Source organism: Arachis hypogaea, chromosome 9, assembly GCF_003086295.3.
Source record: "Arachis hypogaea cultivar Tifrunner chromosome 9, arahy.Tifrunner.gnm2.J5K5, whole genome shotgun sequence".
Taxonomy (NCBI): Eukaryota; Viridiplantae; Streptophyta; class Magnoliopsida; order Fabales; family Fabaceae; genus Arachis; species Arachis hypogaea.
In genome coordinates this window covers 8,733,020-8,754,985 of record NC_092044.1, presented here as the reverse complement: position 1 = coordinate 8,754,985, position 21,966 = coordinate 8,733,020, and the positions used below count along the sequence as shown (strand labels likewise).

The 21,966-nt window shown below is 36.0% G+C and overlaps 2 protein-coding genes across 2 annotated transcripts; both read left to right on the top strand.

Moving 5' to 3' along the window:
- Positions 1 to 5,069: 5,069 nt before the first annotated feature.
- LOC112710269 (protein transport protein SEC23 C) lies at positions 5,070 to 16,883 on the top strand. The gene is made up of 12 exons (XM_025762429.3): positions 5,070 to 6,009; positions 6,408 to 6,581; positions 7,341 to 7,502; positions 11,532 to 11,674; positions 12,508 to 12,583; positions 12,714 to 12,889; positions 12,985 to 13,066; positions 14,005 to 14,082; positions 14,761 to 14,922; positions 15,031 to 15,294; positions 16,082 to 16,186; positions 16,549 to 16,883. Exons 1-12 carry the CDS (start codon positions 5,278 to 5,280, stop codon positions 16,687 to 16,689), a joined length of 2,295 nt encoding a protein of 764 aa, XP_025618214.1. The 5' UTR covers positions 5,070 to 5,277; the 3' UTR covers positions 16,690 to 16,883.
- Positions 16,884 to 17,494: 611 nt separating this feature from the next.
- Positions 17,495 to 19,731, top strand: LOC112710270 (heavy metal-associated isoprenylated plant protein 4). The gene is made up of 4 exons (XM_025762430.3): positions 17,495 to 17,635; positions 18,185 to 18,366; positions 18,791 to 18,878; positions 19,322 to 19,731. The coding sequence occupies exons 1-4, from the start codon at positions 17,515 to 17,517 to the stop codon at positions 19,645 to 19,647; spliced, it is 717 nt and encodes a 238-aa protein (XP_025618215.1). The 5' UTR covers positions 17,495 to 17,514; the 3' UTR covers positions 19,648 to 19,731.
- Positions 19,732 to 21,966: the final 2,235 nt, after the last annotated feature.

Sequence of the window (21,966 nt, the reverse complement as noted above, 5' to 3'; positions counted from 1 at the left end):
TCTCCCCCCGATATTGTGGTAAGTGTTACTTCTACGAACTTTGGGTGTATTTTCTGTATTGATTTGGGTGTATTTTTTAGGTTCGATTGGGTGTAAGTTGTGTATTTTCAGAATTTCATTTCTTGTTTCACAATTCTTGCAGAGCATGGCACTTTCGGATCACCCAAAGGGGGAATTCATATCACCGAAAACGAAAAAGGAATTCAGGGTGGAAGCCTACCCGAGTTTCATTCACTTCATAGATAGAAAAAAATTAACTTCGCATCCATATGTAAGTTTTCGTTTGCTAAATTTGTTAGTACGCTTATTTACTTATATACCAAATAAAATAACACACTGTTGAAATGTGGCAATCCTTCAGATTTTTGCTCCTGTTTGCCACTCGGGGCATTGGTGGTTATGGCTGATAAATACAACAAAGTGGAAATGTCAAATACTTGACCCGCTACACAAAAAAGCTTCAAGCGATGAGAGAAAAGACATTAATAAATTCACTGTAAGTGGCCTCTGTCTTCTTTACTTTAATAGATAGGTCTATTTCATTAGTTGTGTTGGGTGTATATTGTCCATTCAGTTGGGTGTATCTTGTCCATTCATTCGGGTGTATTACTGATTTGTTTTGGTATTTAAGGGATATGTATTTTCAAGATTGATAACATATGCCAGCGGGGAACCTCTGGCAAAAGGGGAGAACGAGAAGAAAATTAAAGCATCATATGTTAAAATATCAGGCCAAAAAACAAGGTATAAATTTGTGACTATGAACATTAAACTTTCCTAAATGAGATTTGTAATTTATTTTCTTCGTTTTCAGCTATGACTGCGCTATCTACGTTATGAAGTGGCTTGAGTTAATTGAGCCGGAAAACATCAAAAAGGGGAAGTACGAATGGGATAATTGGCCACAGGTAACTGTCTTTAGAACTATATAACTCTGTATTACTTTACTGAATTAATATTGCTGTTTAAACAGAATATACTTTTTAATTGTAGGAGGAGGTGGACCAATATAGAGTGGAGTATGCTTCCCGGATACTATTCAGTGAGATGAATAAACAGAGAGATTGGGCAATTAGAGAGAGTAGTGCTATAAGGCTATCGAAGCCATCCTCTGTATTATTGAGTCCGTTTTGTCAGATTAATTCTGCTGATATAGAAACTGGGTAATCCAACTGTTGGGTAGTTTGTAAATTGAACAAATGGTGTAAATATTTGCCATTTATCAACAACTTCTATTCCATGCATATTTTTTCCCATAGTTAAACTATCTGTGCTGGTAAACTGTCTATGATGTATTCAAAAGCTGTATTACAGGTGCTAAAATATGAAGCAAAAAATCAAGGCATATGTAAACGCAAATTGTAAACTGTTACACCCAACGCAAGTCTAATAATACACCCAAGATTGCATAAAATATACACCCAACTGTCTGTGCTGTATTCAAAATATATGAATTACATGTACTAAAATATGAAGAAAAACATCAAATGAAATATACACCCATAACCTGCGAATTTTTACAGCTTTTGTTCTATATGTATCTATATATGTGTCTATGTAAATTGTGAATAAACAAAAATACACCCAAAAGAACAGTGCTTTTACACCCATATTCTATAAAACTATACACCCAAAGAGTTATCCCCTGCTGCTGGTACCCTGAACTGATAATTCATAACGTGTCCTTGATATTGGCTGGAATTTGAATGCGCCGCTGATGCAGCATCAAACAGGTTTATCTGAATATAACACTCACACATTAGCTAAACTATTAACGAGAAAAATAAACTCAATCGCCACAAATTTAAAGAACATTACTTTTACCTCGCTTAAAACTTTCGTCTTCTTCTTCTTTGTGGCATTTGCAATCTGTTTCTCCAGCTTTGAACCTAGCTTGTTTTTTGGACGTCCTCTTGTTCGAATCCTTGGCGGGCTTTGAAGCTCGTTAACGGATTCCAAGTTGGCGTCTTCGTGGGAAAAAGAAGATGTCCCCTTCCTTTTGGCTTTTAATGCTTCCATCTCGGCCATCACGTTATCGTACGCTCGGTGCAGAATTGCAGTCAGCTCCTCCGATTCGGAGGCAAATTCGCAAATATTTTGCGAATGAAAAACCAATTGGTCGAACCTCTTGCTTCTTGGCTCCATTAGTGGCTCGTCGTGGCTGCTCTTGATGTGTGTGTGTCGCCTCTTTACCTTCTTGCTCCATCGTTCCAGTATATATCTAGGGGACACTTGGCTTACTTGTTCGAAGCTTAACACGCTTAGTGCGTGACGGCACAGTATCCCTCTCGACTCGAATAATAAACATTGGCATTTTACCTCGGCTGCAACTGAGTCGTAGGTAACCGCGAACTTGTTGAATATTGAGCTGGAAACTTGTTCTCCGACTTCGTATATTGAATAGCCTAGAGCGAAATTCTTTAATCTGGTGATGCAATTCGCCTTTCCTCTGAATTGCGCTTGGACTTCCTTAAACTTTGCATGAGTGTACGCATCTTGAAACTGAGCTTCAATGGAGGATTTGGTTGCACACGGTATGACCGTATGAAAATCTGCAGCATCTGATTCTCTCTCTGCTTACTCCTTGCTTCCGAGGTAATTATCGTATTGTTTGACGAACTGAATAAGTGAGCTGTTCCGGGTGATGTACTTGTTAAAAAATGAATGCATGCTCTCGCTCCTTTGTGTGCTTCTCATCCCTGCCCAGAAGTGGTGATCTAGATAGATAGGAACCCATATGTGACGGTCTTAGTACAGATTTGCATAATACACCCAAACACAGACTATAAAATACACCCAAGAGAACATACAATTTACACCTCTGCTGCAGATTTTAAAAACACATTACCTGAAAGCCACTTGTTGTCCGCAAGACCAAAATTCAGCAGAAAATCGTTCCAATTCCTATCGAATGAGTCTTTGCTATGAGAGTTCCAAACAACATGGCTCATTTCTTGTTCGATATCGGCATGTCCCTTGTACCCGTTTAATTTGCTTGGAATCTTCTTTATGATGTGCCAAATACACCAGCGGTGAACTGTTGTTGGCATACAGGCATCTAAAGCCCTTTTCATTGATGCACACTGATCGGTGAGAAACCCTTTCGGAGCGTTTCCTCCCATGCAACGAAGCCAGCATTGAAATAACCATTTGAATGATTCAATTTCTTCGTTCTTCATCAAAGAGCATCCGAGAAGTGTTGACTGACCGTGGTGATTCACCCCGACAAAAGAACCACAGACCAAATTATACCTGAAACAAATTACCATGGTCCAGAATGCAAAATCATTAGGTACACCTCAACATATGCTTAGAATACACCCAATGAAATAGCCAATATACACCTCTGCTGCGGATTCGTAAAAATAAATTAATTTAGCATCATAAACAGGGACAGTTTGTTACCTGTTTGTATTGTAGGTGGTGTCGAATGAAATGACGTCTCCGAAATACTCAAAGTCGGCTCTGCTTCTTGCATCGGCCCAAAAAGCCAGCTTAATCGATTGATCCTCCTCGAGTTCGAGCTCAAAAAAGAAATTCAGATTCTTCTCTTTCATTCTTAAGAAATATTTTCCGAATTCCTTTGCATCTTCTTGTTCGGAAACATTTCGCACTTCCCTGGTAATGTAATTTCTCACGTCCTTTTCGATAAAATTTAACTCGCGGTGACCCCCGGCAGCCGCAACAAATGATTGGTAGGTTTTGCTTGGTCTGATACCGGCCTCCTCGTTATTCTCTATCGTACGACGAATGGACATGCTTAGTTCCCTGTGCTGTTTGAGCATCTCTGCTTTGCTTGGACAGCAGGGGTGTAAATGATCCAACACAACCTTTGAAATAATCCAAGCACCGACATCCTTCAATGTGTGTATATAAATTCTTGCAGGACAGTTTAAACCGGCTGTCGGATTGGTCTTCTCAGTCGGAGATATTTTAGATTTCCATTTTCCCTCTCTGCTACATGTAATCAGTTGATTCTTAATCTCGTTTCCCTTCCTATTTGTGCACCGAACTCTTGTAGAGAAACCTGCAGCCTTGGCGTAGCTCCTGTAAAATTTTTTCAGCATCTTCAAGGGTGGTAAAGGTCATTCCGACCTTCGGAACAAGCTCGTCATCAACAACCGAGAGAGGCTGCACAATACACCGTGTCAGAACTGTGAATACACCCATAGATATGATTCAAATACACCCAATCATGTCTAATATGATATACCCGAACCGTAACAACTCAACTACAGAATGACCTTTAAAGTCATAAACTGTAAATACACAGGCTGCAGAATACACCATGTCAAAAACTAAAAACACACCCAATCATGTCTGATATAATACACCTAAACAACAACAACTCAATTAAAATAACAAAAAACCAGTAAAGTGTAGATACACCCACACTTCTAGCTAAAATACACCCAAAGAAGAATTGATCTACCCCGGAGCTTCTGCTATAAATTCCAGGTAATTAATCACAACTAATACATTGAATTGACAGATTCATGTTAACGTGTTACTTTCACAATCAATGTTCAGCAATTTTTCAACTACACAATGTTATACAAATTATTGAAAGAAAATTCATACTAATCCTATGTAAATCAAACCTCAGGAACTTCGTTAGATTCAAATTCATAATCCACTTTGCCTGGATTCAGCTGACAATCTTCATTTGAATGATCCATTATCTTCAAAACGAGTTCAAATTTTGATTTCAGAAAACAACAAATCAAAATAGAAAACGAAGCTCGAGTTGCAGAGAGAAAAAAGGTAACGTAAACAAAGAACATACTAGTGAGAAAAGGAGAGGAAAAGAACGATGGAGAAGAAGGAGGAAAGACGCGCGAGAAGAAGAACAACCAAATCTCAAAATATCGAAAACGAAGAAGGAAACAAATATTTTAAATTTGATAATTAGATATACGCGGAATGTTATATAGCACATATAATCAACGTACGTGGAGCAGCGCGTATTTTGATTTTATTGTTTAATGAACTTGTAAAGCATACAATGGTTTGTATGCAGAGCTTTTCCCATTAATAAATTGTGTAGCATTGCTCTTGAAAAACCTTTTAAATAAATTTACTGTTACTCATAAATTGTAGTAGTCATACACTCATTTTGTGTCATGTACTCGTGTGGACCCATGAAACATGAAATTATTGTTAAACTGGAGACCTCCTCACTTTATCACTCTCTCCGCCTGTGTCTCCTCCTCATCGTTAGCTAACTCAATTCCAAATCTCAATTTGAAACCGAATCCATTACTCAATACGTGATTCATGGCGGAGTTTCTTGATCTGGAATCCCAGGATGGCGTCCGGATGCCCTGGAACGTCATCCCCGGCACAAAGCAAGAAGCCGCCAACGCCGTCGTCCCCGTCGCCGTAATCTACACTCCCATCAAACACTTCCCCTCATCCGCCGCCCCTCTCCTCCCATACCAGCCCCAGCGCTGCCGAACCTGCCGCTCCGTTCTCAACCCCTTCTGCATCGTCGATTTCGCCGCCAAGATCTGGATCTGCCCCTTCTGCTTCCAGCGCAACCACTTCCCCCCTCACTACGCTTCAATCTCCGACGACAATCTCCCTGCTGAGCTTTTTCCACAGTACACAACAATAGAGTACGCGTCCACACCTGATCCTACCGCCACCGTCCCGCCGGTGTTCCTCTTCGTCGTCGACACGTGCGTCATCGAGGAGGAGATTGGATACCTACGCTCCGCCCTGCTTCAGGCGGTGGAGCTTTTGCCGGAGAATTCGCTTGTGGGATTGGTCACGTTTGGGACCTTCGTGCATGTTCATGAGTTAGGGTTCGCTCAGGTTCCTAAGACTTATGTTTTTAAAGGCTCTAAGGATGTTTCGAAGGATCAGTTGCTTGAGCAGATGTGCTTCTTTGCCAATAAGCCGAAGCCGGCCGTTGGCGTCATTGCCGGCGCCCGGGATGGCCTGTCCAGGGAGAGCATTTCGCGGTTCTTGGTGCCTGCTTCTGAGTGCGAGTTCACCCTGAATTCGGTAATACTAATTTGTTATTTTAATTTCTGGTTGGAGTGTGTTTGGAGGAGGAAATTAGGAATTTAGGATCATCTCTGTGACTCTGTCAGGTTAGCGGAAAAGAAAGGAAGAAAGAACATTAGATTAGTATAGGATGACTAAGTGATGGTTAGGATCATACTATAACGAATTTTTCTTCTCTTTTTGTGAATGCTGGTATCTTAGTGAAATAGAGTGGTGCTATGTATGCAGCCACCCTCACAATGGCTTTACTTGTTTTGTAATCTATATCATGTTGAAGGACCATCTGATAAATGCGAGTGAGTTATGTGTTTTAGCAATTATTTTAAGTGAACATGAGAGGATCCTGATAATGTGTATTCGGTGTTAATTTTTGTTGTGTGTAATTTGGTTGACAGGTTTTGGAGGAGCTGCAGAAGGATCCTTGGCCGGTGCCTGCTGACCAGCGTGCGACAAGGTGCACCAGTACTGCACTGAGCATAGCAGCCAGTTTGTTGGGGGCATGCGTTCCTGGCTCGGCCGCAAGAATCATGGCTTTCATTGGTGGGCCGGCAACTGAAGGACCTGCTCCTGTAAGACTTGCTGATCATACTCGTTAATGTATGCTGTATATGCTATTTAGTGTACTTGCATATATGGCAATTTTTGAGTCTTGTTACTAATTTAGAGAATTGCCACTAAGTATGAAAATATATTACTATGACTCATTGATGACCCCGCAATCATTTACTTCATTTCACAATAGGAGAATTTCATTTTTAAAAATCTAAAAAACCTAAATGGCTAAATTGCCAGGGTGGAAGTTGAAGCATACCATTTGGAATATTCCAAGGTTCTTGAACGAAGTTGTAGCATTCTTTGTTAATTAATTAATTGTAATAATTGTTTAATTCATTATTATTATTATTATTATTATTATTATTATTATTATTGGACTTTGGTATCTCATCCAATGGTAGAAGATGATTTGTTTGTTGAGAATTTTTTTTTCTTGCATACCAAGAAACTATCGCACAACCAATGCAAAGGATTTAAATTTTAATGTTTGATTGTCTTAAGTTTACCATAGTGCACTATGGTGACAAAACTTGGTTGTTGTGTGAATGTGATGAGGGTTGTCCAGACTTATCTGGCTGCATATGTATAACTAAACAGAGGTAACAACATAAGCACATATTATAAACTAGCATTTACTTTCAGAAGAGTTGCAAAATCGTTCTTTTATGTTGGATATTTATTTTACTTCTCTTCATCTCACGGGCAAGCATGATTTCCACCTACTCTGATTGGCTTATTACGGTTGGCTGATTCTCTTATATGTACCGTTGTAGATTGTGTCCAAACAACTTACTGAACCAATTCGTTCCCACAAGGATTTGGATAAAGATTCTGTGCCACATTACCATAAATGTGTGAAATTTTATGATGGACTTGCAAAGCAGCTTGTACATCAAGGTCATGTGCTAGATCTCTTTGCTTGTGCTCTTGATCAGGTAATGCTTTCACTTTGTACATTATCCTTTGATTTGTGAGCAGCATTCTGCTTGTTTTTATGTTGCAAGTGCTTGGCACGATTTGCTCCCTAGTTTCCACCTGGAAAACTGTTCACTGTTTAATATTTGTCAAGCATATAATATTGAATGGTAGCCCATCTGCTAAGTAATCTGAGGAGGAGTCTTTTGGTAATGGTTTTCATTTTCATTCACTTCCCATTTATTATCTGTATATTGAATATTCTTCTGGATGTGCTATGGTCATGCATTTATCTTCCTGGACTTATAATTGTTCAATACTAGTGGTTGGAAACTTCGAATTAAATATTTTCTAACTTAAAATATAGATCTTAGGCTCCAATCAAATGCTCCACATCCTAGCAATAGTTACAAATTGTAGAGATTGTCCTCTTGACTTCTACCAAAACCACTAATACAACAACAACAACAAAGCCTTGTCCCATTAGGTGGGGTTGGCTACATGAATCAAACGATGTTATTGAGTTCTATCATGTATCATGTCTACAGGGAGATCGTTTACATGTAGATTTTGTTTGACCACTTTATGGATGACCTTCTTAGGTCTTTCTCTGCCTTTCACCCCTTATCCATTTTTCATCTCATCTACCCTCCTGACTGAGTGTTCTGTCGGTCTTCTTCTCACATGTTCAAACCACTTGAGACGCGATTCTACCATATTTTCCACAATAGGTACTACTTCAACTCTCTCTCTTGTATCTTCGTTCTTTATTCTATTCAATCAGGCATGACCACTCTTTTATCCCAACATTTTCATCTCTGCCACGCTTCAGTTATGTTCGTGCTCTCCTTTGGCCGTCCAACACTGTACCATAAAATATAGCTGGTTTGATAGCAGTGCGATAGAATTTACTTTTAAATTTTAAATGCACTTTTTTGTCACACATAAAACTAGACGCACTCCGCCATTTTGATTAACCTGCTTGGATCCTATGATTTACATCCTATTCAATCTTTCCCTTATCCTATATGATGCATCCAAGATATTTAAAACTTCTAACTTTTCATAGGATGTTTTCTCCAATATTCACCTCTGTATTAGGGTTATCCCTTCGGCGGCCGAACTTACATTCCATATATTCCGTCTTGCTACTGCTTATGCGCAGACCATACACTTCTAGAGATTCTTTCCGTAAATCTAACTTCTTATTTAGGTCTTCACTTGACTATCCTATAAGGATGATATCATCGGCAAAAAGCATGCACTATGACATAGGCTCTTAGATATGTTTTGTAAGTACTTCCAAGACTAATGTAAAAGGTTATGAACTTAAGGATGATTCTTGGTGTAATCTTATACCAATAGGAAATTACCCTGTCACACCGCCTTGAGTCTTTACACTAGTTGTAGCTCCATCATACATGTCTTTAATTACACGAATATATGCGATCCTTACTCTCTTACTTTTCAAAACCTTCCATAAGACCTTCCTTGGCACCCTATCGTACACTTTTTGCAGATCAATAAATATCATATGTAAATCCCTTTTATTACTATGATACCTCTCCATCATCCTTCTTAACAGGTATGTAGTTTCAGTGGTGGATCTGGCTGGCATAAAATCAAATTGGTTTTCTACTTGTGTCTCTTGTCTCAGTCTTTGTTTTATCACCATTTCTCATAATTTCATGGTATAATTCATGAACTTGATTCTTCTCTAGTTTTTGCAACTCTGTATATCCCTCTTATTCTTGTAGATAGGTACCAATGTGCTTTTTTTCCACTCATTTGACATTTTTTTGACTTTAAAATCTCATTAAAAAGTTGTTTAACCAACTGATGTCTTTCTTTCTAAGGTCCTTCCAAACTTCAATCGGAATATTATTGGGTCTTACTGTCCTGCCATTTTTCATCTGCTTTAGAGTTTCTTTTATCTCGAAGTCTTAAATCTTTTGACAATAGTCGACGTTTTGATCTTCTTCCCTTGAGCATAACCGACCAAGGCTCGAAAGAGTCTTCTGTCCTTCATTAAATAAATCGTAAAAGTAGTTCTTTCACATTTCATTGATCTTCTCATTTTGAGCCAAAACCTTTCCGTCTTTATTCTTTATGCACTTAACCTGATCCAAGTTTCTTGTTCTTCTTTCATGGTCTTTTGCGATTCTATATATACATTTTTCTCCTTCCTCTCATATGCTATTGTTCTTGCTTCACTTACAGCCATTTTTGTCTCTTTCTTAGCCGTTTTATAATTTTTCCAATTATCTGCATTGCGGCACAAAAATCACTCTTATTTTTGCCTTTATCTTTTCTTGTACACTCGCATTCCACCACTAGGACTCATTGTCTCTTAAAGTTCTATCCTTCTAGATTCCAAAACTTTCGTTTGCTGTTCTTCTAATAATTTCTGCTATCTCCCTCCACATCTTCTCCGCGCTTTCATCCCTTTTCTACTTTGCCTCTTCTGTTATCTGTCTTAGAAAGTTTCTTTGTTCCTTATTTTTGCTAAACTCGAAAATCCATGACAAGCATCTTATGTTGTGTTGTCAAACTCTCCCGTAATAATTTTACAATTAATGCAAAATTTCTGGTTGACTAACAAGAAAGAGTCGATTTGAGAGCTTGTCATGCCACTCCTATAGATTATAAGATATTCGTCTCTTTTTTTAAAACATGTATTTGCGATGAGAATCTCATAAGTTGAGGAAAAGTTCAAAATAGTTTTACCCTCTGTATTGGCCACCCTAAAACCATGGCATCCGTGAATATTTCCATGCCAAGTCACTTCTCTTTTAACATGGCCATTTAAATCTCCTCTTAAGAAAATCTTATCTCTTGAAGGTATGTCTTGGACCAAACTCTCTAGATCCTCCCAAAACTTTATCTTGTGTTGCTCGTCCGAACCCACTTGCAGTGTATAGGTGCTAATTACATGAAAAGTACCTCTTTCCACCACAAATTTGATAGAGATGATCCGATCATCCACCCTATTGACATCCACTGCATCCTTCTCCCACTGCTTATCTACGATAATACCTACCCCATTCCTATTCTTCAACTTTCTTGTATGACAAAGTTTGAATCCGGAAGTATCCAACTCTTTAGCTTTTGCGCCGACTCATTTTGTTTCTTGTAGGCACATGATGTTAATTTTCCTCCTTGTCATGGTATTCACTACTTCTATGGATTTTCCTGTTGGAGTGCCTATGTTTCACGTCTCAAATCTCAACCTTTTGTCGCTCCGACTTTTACCTTTACCTTTTTTTTTGTGAACTAGCTTATTTATCCTCATCCGTTCATAAAAACGTGGGAACCATTGCTCATTTAACACTACACCCGGGCACCGATGCAGCGTCTCTTGCTCATTTGACACTGTACGCGAGCCATACAGTGCGTTGCTTCTGGGCAACGTCCTAGTTTTAGCGCAATAACATCTTTGATCCATGTCATGAAGATTCGGCTAAGTTTTTATGTTGGCTGTCAAAGGTCTAACCCAACCCTCCTCCTTTATTTGGGTTCGGAACCGGCTATGTACCGTAGGTGTAGCATAGACGGAGTTTACCAAAACCGCTAATGCTAGTAACATTTGGTTCTATGACCAAGGCAGACCCCAAATCTTTCACTAGTGACTAACCATAAACGCCATACAATAACAATGTAAGAAAGGTGGTTCCGAAATACTTTGTTGATTGTCCAAAATTTTTCATTTTAGGCTTAATCAGTTGTTAGGAATTATGCCTTAGTCTAAGAAACAAAAGAAAGATTCTTTGCAGATGACCTAAGTGATGTTATATTTTAGGCAATGTGGGAGAGAATTCTCCCAATGAGGCAATGATAAGTGTCTCCTACCATATCTAGATATAGTGTACATGTTTATAATTCTTGTCCGTGATCCATGGTCTAGAAGGATAATTTTTTAAGTGTTGTACCTAATCTCAATCCTGTTGGAAGTTTTGTTATGCAAATACTATTAAGAGGTTTATGCTATATAGGCTGATAAGGCTTTAATTGCTAAACTAACAATTTTCTGCATTCTGTTTTGCCCACAGGTTGGCATTGCTGAGCTTAAAACTGCTGTTGAGAGGACTGGTGGCCTTGTTGTACTTGCTGAAAGTTTTGGTCATTCAGTTTTCAAGGATTCACTTAAGCGTATTTTCCAAGCCTCTAATTATGATCTTGGTCTATCATCAAAGTAAGTATTAACAGATTTTCATTATTTTTAATTTTTATATGGTACATGAATCTTCCTTGTCTGATCCCTGTCATAAATATTTGGTGAAATTTTATGTTTACTGTTGATAGCGTAGCACAACCTTTCTATTTCACCTGGCCTTGGGAGTTGGGAATGCCTTTTCTTAGTTTTTCAATTAAGCCTAACATAGACAGATTTCAAGCAAATGGTGCTAAATGAGATAGGTTAAATGTTGCAGAAATAAGGATGCTGCAATGGCTGATTAAATGCACTACACAAAATCGAACTAGGAATAAGTGTATTAGAGATAGAGTTGGGGTGGTGGCTTATTGGATAGAAGATGGTAGTATTTTGCCTTAGGTGATTTGGATATGTAAGGACAAGACTTCTGGAGGCCCAAGTAAGAAGAGTTTATCAGATAGAGTATGGTCTTGTAGGTTGTAGCTAGAGAGGTAGAGGAAGATTTAGATAAACCAAAAGTGGACATGAAAGTGGTCCAGTGTTGGTTTAAATGTAAATATAATTGTTGACTTACTCTACCTAATTGGAGAAGGCTTAATTGTTGTATATGGATCATAGTTACGTTCATTGGTTTCAGAAACAAAAGCATACCCCATGGCGCACTCTGTCTGCCAAGCTGCTGAGTGCTGACTCAGTCAGTTCCTTTCTATTACATATTAGGTGAAGCTCATTCCAATACCAATTTAATGCTGGATGATAGACAAATATGCTGCTGTAAACATAGATTTATATATGATTCTAACATATTGAACTCCTAATTAGTGTAGATGATTCTGATCATCTTGTCTTGCTGTTTTAACTTATTTCTGCAGTGGAATATTTGAGATAAACTGCTCTAAGGACTTGAAAGTTCAAGGTATTATTGGCCCTTGTGCAACTCTTGAAAAGGTACATCTAGCAGGTTAACACTGTTTTGTGCTACTATTGTATTATAGTAACCCCAGCCCCAAAAGGGAAAAAGCCTCTGCCCTCGGGGGTAAAAAAAAGATGCTTAACTCCTTCCTCGTACATGGTGCAGAAAACCCCATTGTGTTCAGATACTGTTATTGGTCAAGGAGGTACTAGTGCATGGAAGATGTGTGGCCTTGACAAATCCACATCGTTGTGTCTGTTTTTTGATGTCGTGAGAAAGGAAACTCCTGATGCTACAGTGCAGTCTACAAGCAATCAGTTTTACTTCCAATTCCTGACTTAGTATGAAAATAATCCATGTGCACCTTTGTGTTATGTATTACCTGTTATGGTAGTGTAGATAAATTATCTCACTCATTACAGATATTTTGCCTCAGTTATCAGAGTAACAGCGGGGAAATGAGACTTCGAGTTACAACTCTTTCACGTAGATGGGTTGCTGGACCAGGAAGTTCACAGGCAAGCTTTCATCTCCTACCCTTTGATGCATTTTATCTGGTTCATTTGATCACTAGCGCCATTTATTTCTAAATATATATTGATTCAGTATTCGGAATTCTGAAAGTCATTTGTTCAAATAGACCAAGAACTTATTTTCATCACAAAGAGTACATGATTATACTTAGTTTGACTTGTGTAACATTAGGGAGGTGACTTTTGATGGGAACACTTGCTAATTTCTCCATTTTTCTGCTAATGGTAGTAGCAGGAGTAATAGAGTTTGCATCATTGGGGATGATGGCCCTCGGTTTAATTTTAGTTTATTTTGGAATGATGACATTTTTTTAGGTTGAGGTATGATGATTTAGGACCTCTATCTATTAAGATTTAACAGAGAACTTTGTCCCGTAAAAATGAAAAAGTTAAACAAGAAATTTTACAGTAATGCAATATTATTTTTGAATAAATAAATGCTTATTTAACTCTAGTTGTAGAACCCTGTAACATTAACATGCTACCGCTGATGGAATTCTTTGTCGTTTGAGGAATATTTGAAACGTGATTAACAAGATTGTAACACTGAAGAATTGAAGGATGTAGGATGAGAGGAATCTATGTGTGAGATAAGTGCACCTTGGCTCGTTAACATTAGCCCAAGGTGTTGCAAGGTTGAGACATCTGATGGCTTGATGGGTTTTAAAATTTTTATTGGTTTTAAGGTGTTATAAGAAAATTGCTGTCTTTTATTCTTTTCAGTTTTTCTTTTTTTCATACATGATGTCAATGCTTATGGTGCTTCAATGCTCCATTGGATGATTTATAAAGTAATTTGAGCACTTTATTTTTCTTGCTTGGTAACTTGGAGTTATCATATTTCACGATATCATTTGTATTTTATTCATTTTTTATGAAGTCATTTTCCAAAGTTCATCAGTGTTTTATATGTAAAATTCTAGGACTTGATAGCTGGATTTGACCAAGAAGCAGCTGCTATAGTCATGGCACGCCAAGTCTCTTTCAAAATGGAAACAGAGGTGAATGTTTGATATTTTCTGCACTTACAGATTTTGCAGAAATGTGCTACCGTATTGTCCAATTCCCTTTAAATATGTCAATTGTATATTTTCTAACTGTATAAGCTCAACATAATTGGTTCATGTTTTCTTTTCTCACTTAGGCTCTGGGTCCATAATATGGGATCAGGGGCACAGAATGCTGTGTTGCTAAGTCATACAAGATCCCACTGTGGCTTGGAGTTTAATTTGTGTGATACATCAGTGATCTAATTAACGGGACACAAAGAATGTCCTTTAAGCCCACTATAGATTATTGGAGTAATTGTTAGATTTTGGTTTTTAATTTTGTAGTTTGATTGCTTTTCAGAGCATGAAATTGTCCTGGGGAATAATAAAATGGTCGAGCATGAGAAGTGGCACAGGGTCTCCATTTCATATAAAATGAAATGAAGGACAATGGAGTCTAAATCCATTATGCTTTAGTAAAATATAATAAACGTTTAGTTTGCAAAAGAAGCAAACGTTTTTCTTTTTGCCACCTGATATATATGATGCATCAACCATTGCGAGAACTGAAAACTTACTCGTGATTGTCCTAGAAAGCAACTATTGGTTGTGTAAATGGTTTTATTTTTATGGCTTGTGTAAATTTTTCTATTATGCCATTGTATAACATGATGCAATTTTGGAAATTAGGCTGAATTTGATCCCATCAGATGGTTGGATAAGGCATTGATAAACTTGTGTTCCCGGTTTGGAGAATATCAGAAGGACAGTCCAACTTCTTTTAGTTTGTCTCCCAGGTTGTCAATATTCCCACAATTTATGTTCCACTTACGACGTTCTCAATTTGTTCAGGTATGCATTTTCTATTTTCAGTTCTTTAAATCTGTTGCATTGCTGATGTGTGCCCTAGCTTTATTTTTGTACTTAATGGTGTTTACATCCTGAATTTGTTTATTGCAGGTCTTCAATAATAGTCCAGATGAGACTGCATACTTTAGAATGATATTGAATCGCGAAAATGTTGCCAATTCTGTTGTCATGGTTCAGCCTTCGTTGATTACCTATTCATTCCATTCAGGTCCTGAACCAGCTCTTCTTGATGTGGCAGCCATTGCTGCTGACAGGATCCTGCTTTTGGATTCATTTTTCACTGTTGTTATTTTTCATGGTTCGACCATTGCTCAATGGCGCAAGGCTGGATATCATAATGAACCAGAACATCAGGTATTCTTTTATACTTCTTACAGCTAATTGCCTAATTGAGAAACATGAGCTATATATTGATTAAATAATGGTGTTTATTTTTGTCATAAACCAAGTATTTAGCAAGGCATTTTAGAGGTGGGCTTTTAATTTCTTAAAAAAAAATTTCTCTTTTTATTTGGTCCTATACCTGCATTTGTTAGTCTTCTCACATGACAAACCATCTTCATATTGAGGTTCTATAAACTCTCTATAGTTGTATTTAATTCATTTGTTTGTGATCTGATCTTGTATGCCCATTCGTTTATTACATTTTCATTCCTGCAGCACTTAGGTTGTGCTCTTTTTTGCAGTTTACTGCCCTCGTTTCTGCACTTCAGTGTCCAATGATTCTGTAGTATAAATCATGTCTTATACAGTAAAATTTACCTTAGAGCACAAGACACCTTTTGATTTCATATAAAACCCGACATCATCTGACATGATATTCAACAACATTTTATACAAATTTTAAACTACTAAAGCTTGCAACATCTGAAAGTAGATAGAATAAGCTATTTCATCTAAAGATTTGGACCTATTAAGATCTCAGGTATAAAAATTGTCAACCCACGCCAAATCTCAGACCAAATAGATAAAAAAAAGAAAGAAAAAAAGGGACCAAAGCAGGTTGTTGGACCCCTTTTCTAGATCTTTGTAGGCTTCAAAGGGTCCTTTTGAGGTCTTTGGCTTAAAGCTGCATCATTGATGCTCTTGACATTGTATTTGTGTACAGAATGCCTTCCATTAAATTCACTATATTTTGCAGGCATTTGCTCAGTTACTACGAGCTCCTCATGATGATGCAGAGTCGATAATAAAGGAAAGATTTCCCGTACCTCGCCTAGTTGTTTGCGATCAGCATGGTTCCCAGGTGACCCACCATTTCTTATTGCATTCCACTTGTTTGTTGTGTAGTCTTTATCTCTCGGCGTATGTGCCTCGCTGCTAAACCAATTACCATCCTGTTTTGAGATAGCTTATGAATGTCACCGCATTTATCTTTATCACTGATGAACTTGGACTGGGATGTGAATAACTCCAGGACAATGCTAATATTACTATAATGACCAAATGGTATAGATTTGAATGATGGCGGATGCCACTCTCTCGTGGTTCAAATCTACGCCATTAAATTACCTTACTACATGATGTATCAAGTTCAACCTGGTACACAAGACATTGTCTGTAACTCGATATGTTCGATTTCATGTACATGTTTAATTATTTTTGCAGGCGCGATTTTTACTAGCAAAGTTAAATCCTTCTGCTACTTATAACTCCGACGCTGCTCTTCCTGGAGGAGATATTATCTTTACGGATGACGTTAGCTTCGAGGTCTTTCTGGATCATTTACAGAGATTAGTGGTTCAATAGAAATATCACGTGATTGTTATGTAAAATTTTTCATGTTGCTGCTTGTACATTAATTTCCTTTTAGAATACTATTAAAATTTTCAATTAGTGCAAAATCATCTATAATTATTTGAAGCTATCTTTTTTTTTTTTAAATTATTATTATTGATTGGACAGACTGGTTGATGATTATATTGAAATTTTACACCCTCCAACCAGTGACTTAAGTATTATTGTTGAATTCAGTGAAGATATATGTCAAGCAGACAAGCACAAGTGTGTTTGCTGTTAGGGTTGGGGGTTGTTAATTAAGGGCATAATGGGTAATACAAAATGTGACTTTAAGAGCAGTTATGTTTGCCCAACCACTATATTAACAGGAAGATATGCCTCAAGATCTTTAAGGATGAAATGGTATGTAAGCATGTCTTAACTTTTCCACCTTTATGTTGTGCTTCTCAAATTTTGGGGGGCAATGCTCGTGTAGATTTTTTATTATAATTTTGTATGTCATAAAATCAATTTATGTTGGTCAAGTGGTTACATAGGTGTTGGGGTTCGAATTCAACATTGTGTATGTAGCAATTTATTGGCCAATAACAAACCCTTAAATGAAATTCAAAGTCACAACAAATCAATCATTGACCTGCTAAATTAAGAGATATCGTGAACAAAAAAAAAAAGTGTATGACTTTGTGTAAGCAAGTTTGAAGTAACTGGTGAGCTACCATTAGTTAGATAGTTGAACCAACAAAGCAGGTTGGTTAAGAAACTTGCACTACTAATAATAACCAATCCTAATATGTTTCTGTGATTCCGAGCATTCGTTCCTTGCAACAATAGAAAATGGGAGCAGGGAAAGAAGAAAAGGAGGAAATCATTGAAGTAATTACTGCCATTTACAAAGTTAATTTGCATTGCCCTAAATGTGGGAGCAATATCAAGAAGCATCTCCTCACTATTGAAGGTATATTTGGATTTTAATTATAAGTGTTATTTTTATTTTAATCAACCATACTACGTATATATCAAAATCTGTCATCAAAATCACTTATTAGTATAAAATACATATTAAAATATAAAATACACATTAAAAATAAATTAAATAACATATGTATTATTTAAACACAAATACATAATAAGTGATTTTGATGGTTGTTTTGGTATATAAATAGTATTTTTGTATTTCAATATTTACCATGAGCAAATCTTATTATTATAAAGACTTCAGCTCAATGATATGTGGATGCTTTGTTGTCCAAACTCAACTGAATTTAGCTACACTATTCAACTAACTTGATATTGCTAAATTATTATTTAATAATTAATATTTTCTCATGTGCTTGTGTCATTTTCTCTCTCATTTGTCTCTTTAGCTACACTGTATTTTTGTATTTCAATATTTACCATGAGAAAATCTTATATATGTTTTTTTTTTAATCATTACTAATTATTAATGATATTTACCATTTATAAATGGAATCAATGGTTTAAATAGATGGTGAATTCTGAGCAGGGGTGCACAGTGTTGAAATAGATACTGAGAAAGGGGAGATCAAAGCAAAAGGAAAATTAGATCCTCTGAAAATATTGAAGATTATAGAGAAGAAAAGCAAGAGAAAAGTTGAATTAATATCACCAAAGATCAAGCCCAAGGAGAATATTCCCACGGATTCAAAGCCAAAGGAAAAGAAAGAAGTAAGTTATTCCTTTAATATATGGGTAATAGTTATTAAATATACATTTAAAGTAAATATTATTTAGGGCCAGTTATCAATTGAAAAAAATTGTTGAAAATATACAACATTTGAAATTTTAATACATTTGTTATTTATTTATTAAAAAATTTAAAAATTTTCTCTAATAATAATTTAGGACACACATGAATTAAACTCTTAAATGAAATAACATTTTTCATTTATAGCTCTCAGTGATTTGGGTTTATAGTTTATTTCTTATCTTTTGAGTATTAGTACTTATAATTTTACTTATTTAAATTTTCTCTTTATTGGTATTTTTTATTTTTATATATATCTTTTGTGTATCTATGTTTAATAATGTTTTAAGTAGATTTTTTTCATTCGGAAATTATTTTTCACATGGCCATGTCTATATTTTGAAGCCAATTGTACGGACAATTACGGTGAAGACGCACATGCATTGTGACAAATGTGAAGCTGATCTCAGAACCATGTTGCTGAAGCATAAAGGTAATTCAACCACTATGTTAGTTTTAAAATATTTGTTTTATTTTTTTTCATTTTAAATAATTTAAAATATTTTCCTCATTTATATTATTTAGGTAATATAATGTTTTAGGTGGAGAGTTACTTGTAGTTGTCTTCACATAAAGTTGATAGTTAAGAATGGTTAGATGATTTGACAGATTTGACTAAATTATAATCTAACGATTCTTAATTATCAACTCTACATGTATGAAGATAATTACACGTGAGTTTCCACTAATTTTTTTTTTAAATTACACTTAATAATGATATTTTTTAAAAAAAAGTATAATATTAATTCTATTTATGTATTTTCTTTTTTTTGAATCCATTATTGTAAAATGGAAGAAATATGGATTTACATAATTACATCTAAATAATTTGAATATACCCATTATTTTAAGACTCGCTATTATAATTTCATGTAGGTATTTTCAATGTTAAAATAGACAAGAAAGTGCACACTGTTACAGTTGAAGGCACAATTGAAGAAGAGAAGTTGATATCATTCATGAAAAAAAAGGTGCACAAAAATGCAGAGGTTATTTCCATAAAGGAATTGAAAATGGTGGAGAAAAAAGAAGTCAAAGAAGAAGGAGAAAAATCTGGTGAATCAACAAAGAAGAAAGATGGCGAAACAACAAAGGAAAAAGATGAGACTAAGACAAAAGAGAATGTTCCTTATTTCATTCACTATGTTTATGGTCCTCAGCTTTTTAGTGATGAGAATCCAAATTCTTGTTCTATTTTGTAGTTGGAGTATATTTAAAGTGATATAAAGAAATTATTTTATCTTGCGTAAATAAGTAAATAAACAAATAGAGAATCGGAAAGAAAATGATTGAATTGTTTCCTTTGTTTTGAAGTTATACATTTTAAATTAAAAAAAAAATATGAGAAGTCAATAGAAATATTGTACAATGTATACAATGGGATTAAATTGAAAGTTAAAATATATTATGAGTAATTAATTAATTTTAAATTATTTTTAATTTAAAATTTGAAATAAATTAGGATTACCGTCAGTTATAGAATCAAAATAAGAATCCCCTCTCTCAATACGCCGTTACCACCATTCTCTCCATTTTTTCGAGAATCTTGCCAGTGCAGCGCGTTCACGATCACTGCCTGCCGTCCAAATCTATTCTCTCTATTTAGTACCTAATTCCTCTCCCTCGCACGCTAATCCCTCTCTGTCAAACTCTCAACGTCGTGCCGCCTTACTCATAACAACCCGACTGCCACAGCCACCGCCATTGATGTAGGAGGGGACGTAAAGGGCAGCAACATGCTGTCACGCTGCCGCACCATCGCTTCTTCTCTACCCAACCCTTATCTCTGTTCTTCGTTTTCTCAATCCAGATCACCCTAACCATCACCCTCCCAGCTAACCAACCCCATCAAATCGTCCGCAACCACCACCGGCGACCACCGTCGTCCACCCTCTCTCTCTTCTCTTTCTTTTCTTTTTCTCCATTTCTCCCTGCCGTGTTCGTTGCCCGACGCCCCTGTTCGCGCCTGCCAGTTTCGGCGAGCAACACTCCGGTGCAACCCAACAGTGGCTAAGTTCTGTGCCGCTGCAACACCATCACTTCCCCGTTTTTCTTTCTCTCCTTCATCAACGTAGGTTCCATCCTTTTCCTTGTCCTCTGTTTTTTCTATTTTATTTATTTATTTCATTGCTTTTAATTCTAGTTTCTGCGTATAGATTAGGCTTAGGACTAGTTAATATCTGTTGCTAGATTGAATGTGTTTGTTGGCTGAATTTTATGGGTTGATTGTCGCTTCCATTGAGCTTAATGCTCTGTTTACACATGATGCACACCATATGCTTGATGAAATGTCTAAATGAAATTTTTTTGTTTAATTCTTATGTATGACCAGCATTTGACTTAAAATCTATTCCCATGAGGCATTATAATTTATAATTGTGCAGTTTTATGTGATTTCTAATGATGTTTGAGCTTGAATTTTATTATGCACTTGTTTGTGATTTTTTTTTATCAAAACACCAATTTGCTTAAAAATTCAGATGTTATCAATTATTTGGTATATTTTTAAGAAGTGCATATATGTTTTATTGAGTGATTTGAATGAAATGGTTTATTCATGTTGATTTTGAACATAAATGATCACATGCATCATCACTCTCACTTATGTGTGTATATCTTCTTTTTGTGATTTTATAATGTGTTTTCAATAATAAGTAATGTTTCTATTTTAGGTTATTGATCATAGTTATTCTTGTGTGTTTGTGGGATTATAGTACCATATATCACTTAATTTCTTTGGTTGGCTTTTTTTATTTGTGTTCGATTGCAGGTTGTGGAAGTGACTGGAGCTAAAAACTAATGAGACACAACATGATCATCTTGTTGAGTTGGATTTAGTTTATCATTAACTGAATTCAAATATGTTTGGAGTTGTTGCAATTAGATATAAGTGATTAAGTTATAATAGACATGCAATTACATTGCTAAATTCTACTTAATTATGTCATATTCCATAATGTAAATTTATCACAAAGTGTAAATTTTTTTAATAAAACATATGCCGTTAGTATTATGAATATGTGATTAAGGAGAAGTTTAACTCAAAAGTGTTATACGTTGTGGTTAATGACGAATAATCTATATGTTCACTATGTTAGCAGATAATTATTTCTATTCATACGTGGATGGTTATTTAAGTAATCACATGTTAAATATATTGTCTTTCAGTTTAATATGGATTCGGATGGTTATTTTTATAGACAAAATAAATGGTTATTTTTGTCGCCTGATAAATATGTCATAATTAAAAGATATTCTACCAATACATTCAGATAAGTTCAGAAAATGAATGGGCAATCACATGTTAATCTTCATCAAGTCTCATGAACAAAATCTCAATACTCTAATTAAGGAATTAGCTCAACAAGCATTTTGTATTTGGAAAAAAAAAATCCTGTTTATAGATATAATAAACTGGATGGTTAATTTCATATGGAATTGGATGGTTACTTTCATAGATAAAATAGATAGTTATTTTTTATGCCTGGTATTGAGGGCTGAAAGGTGATGAGGGAGATGCG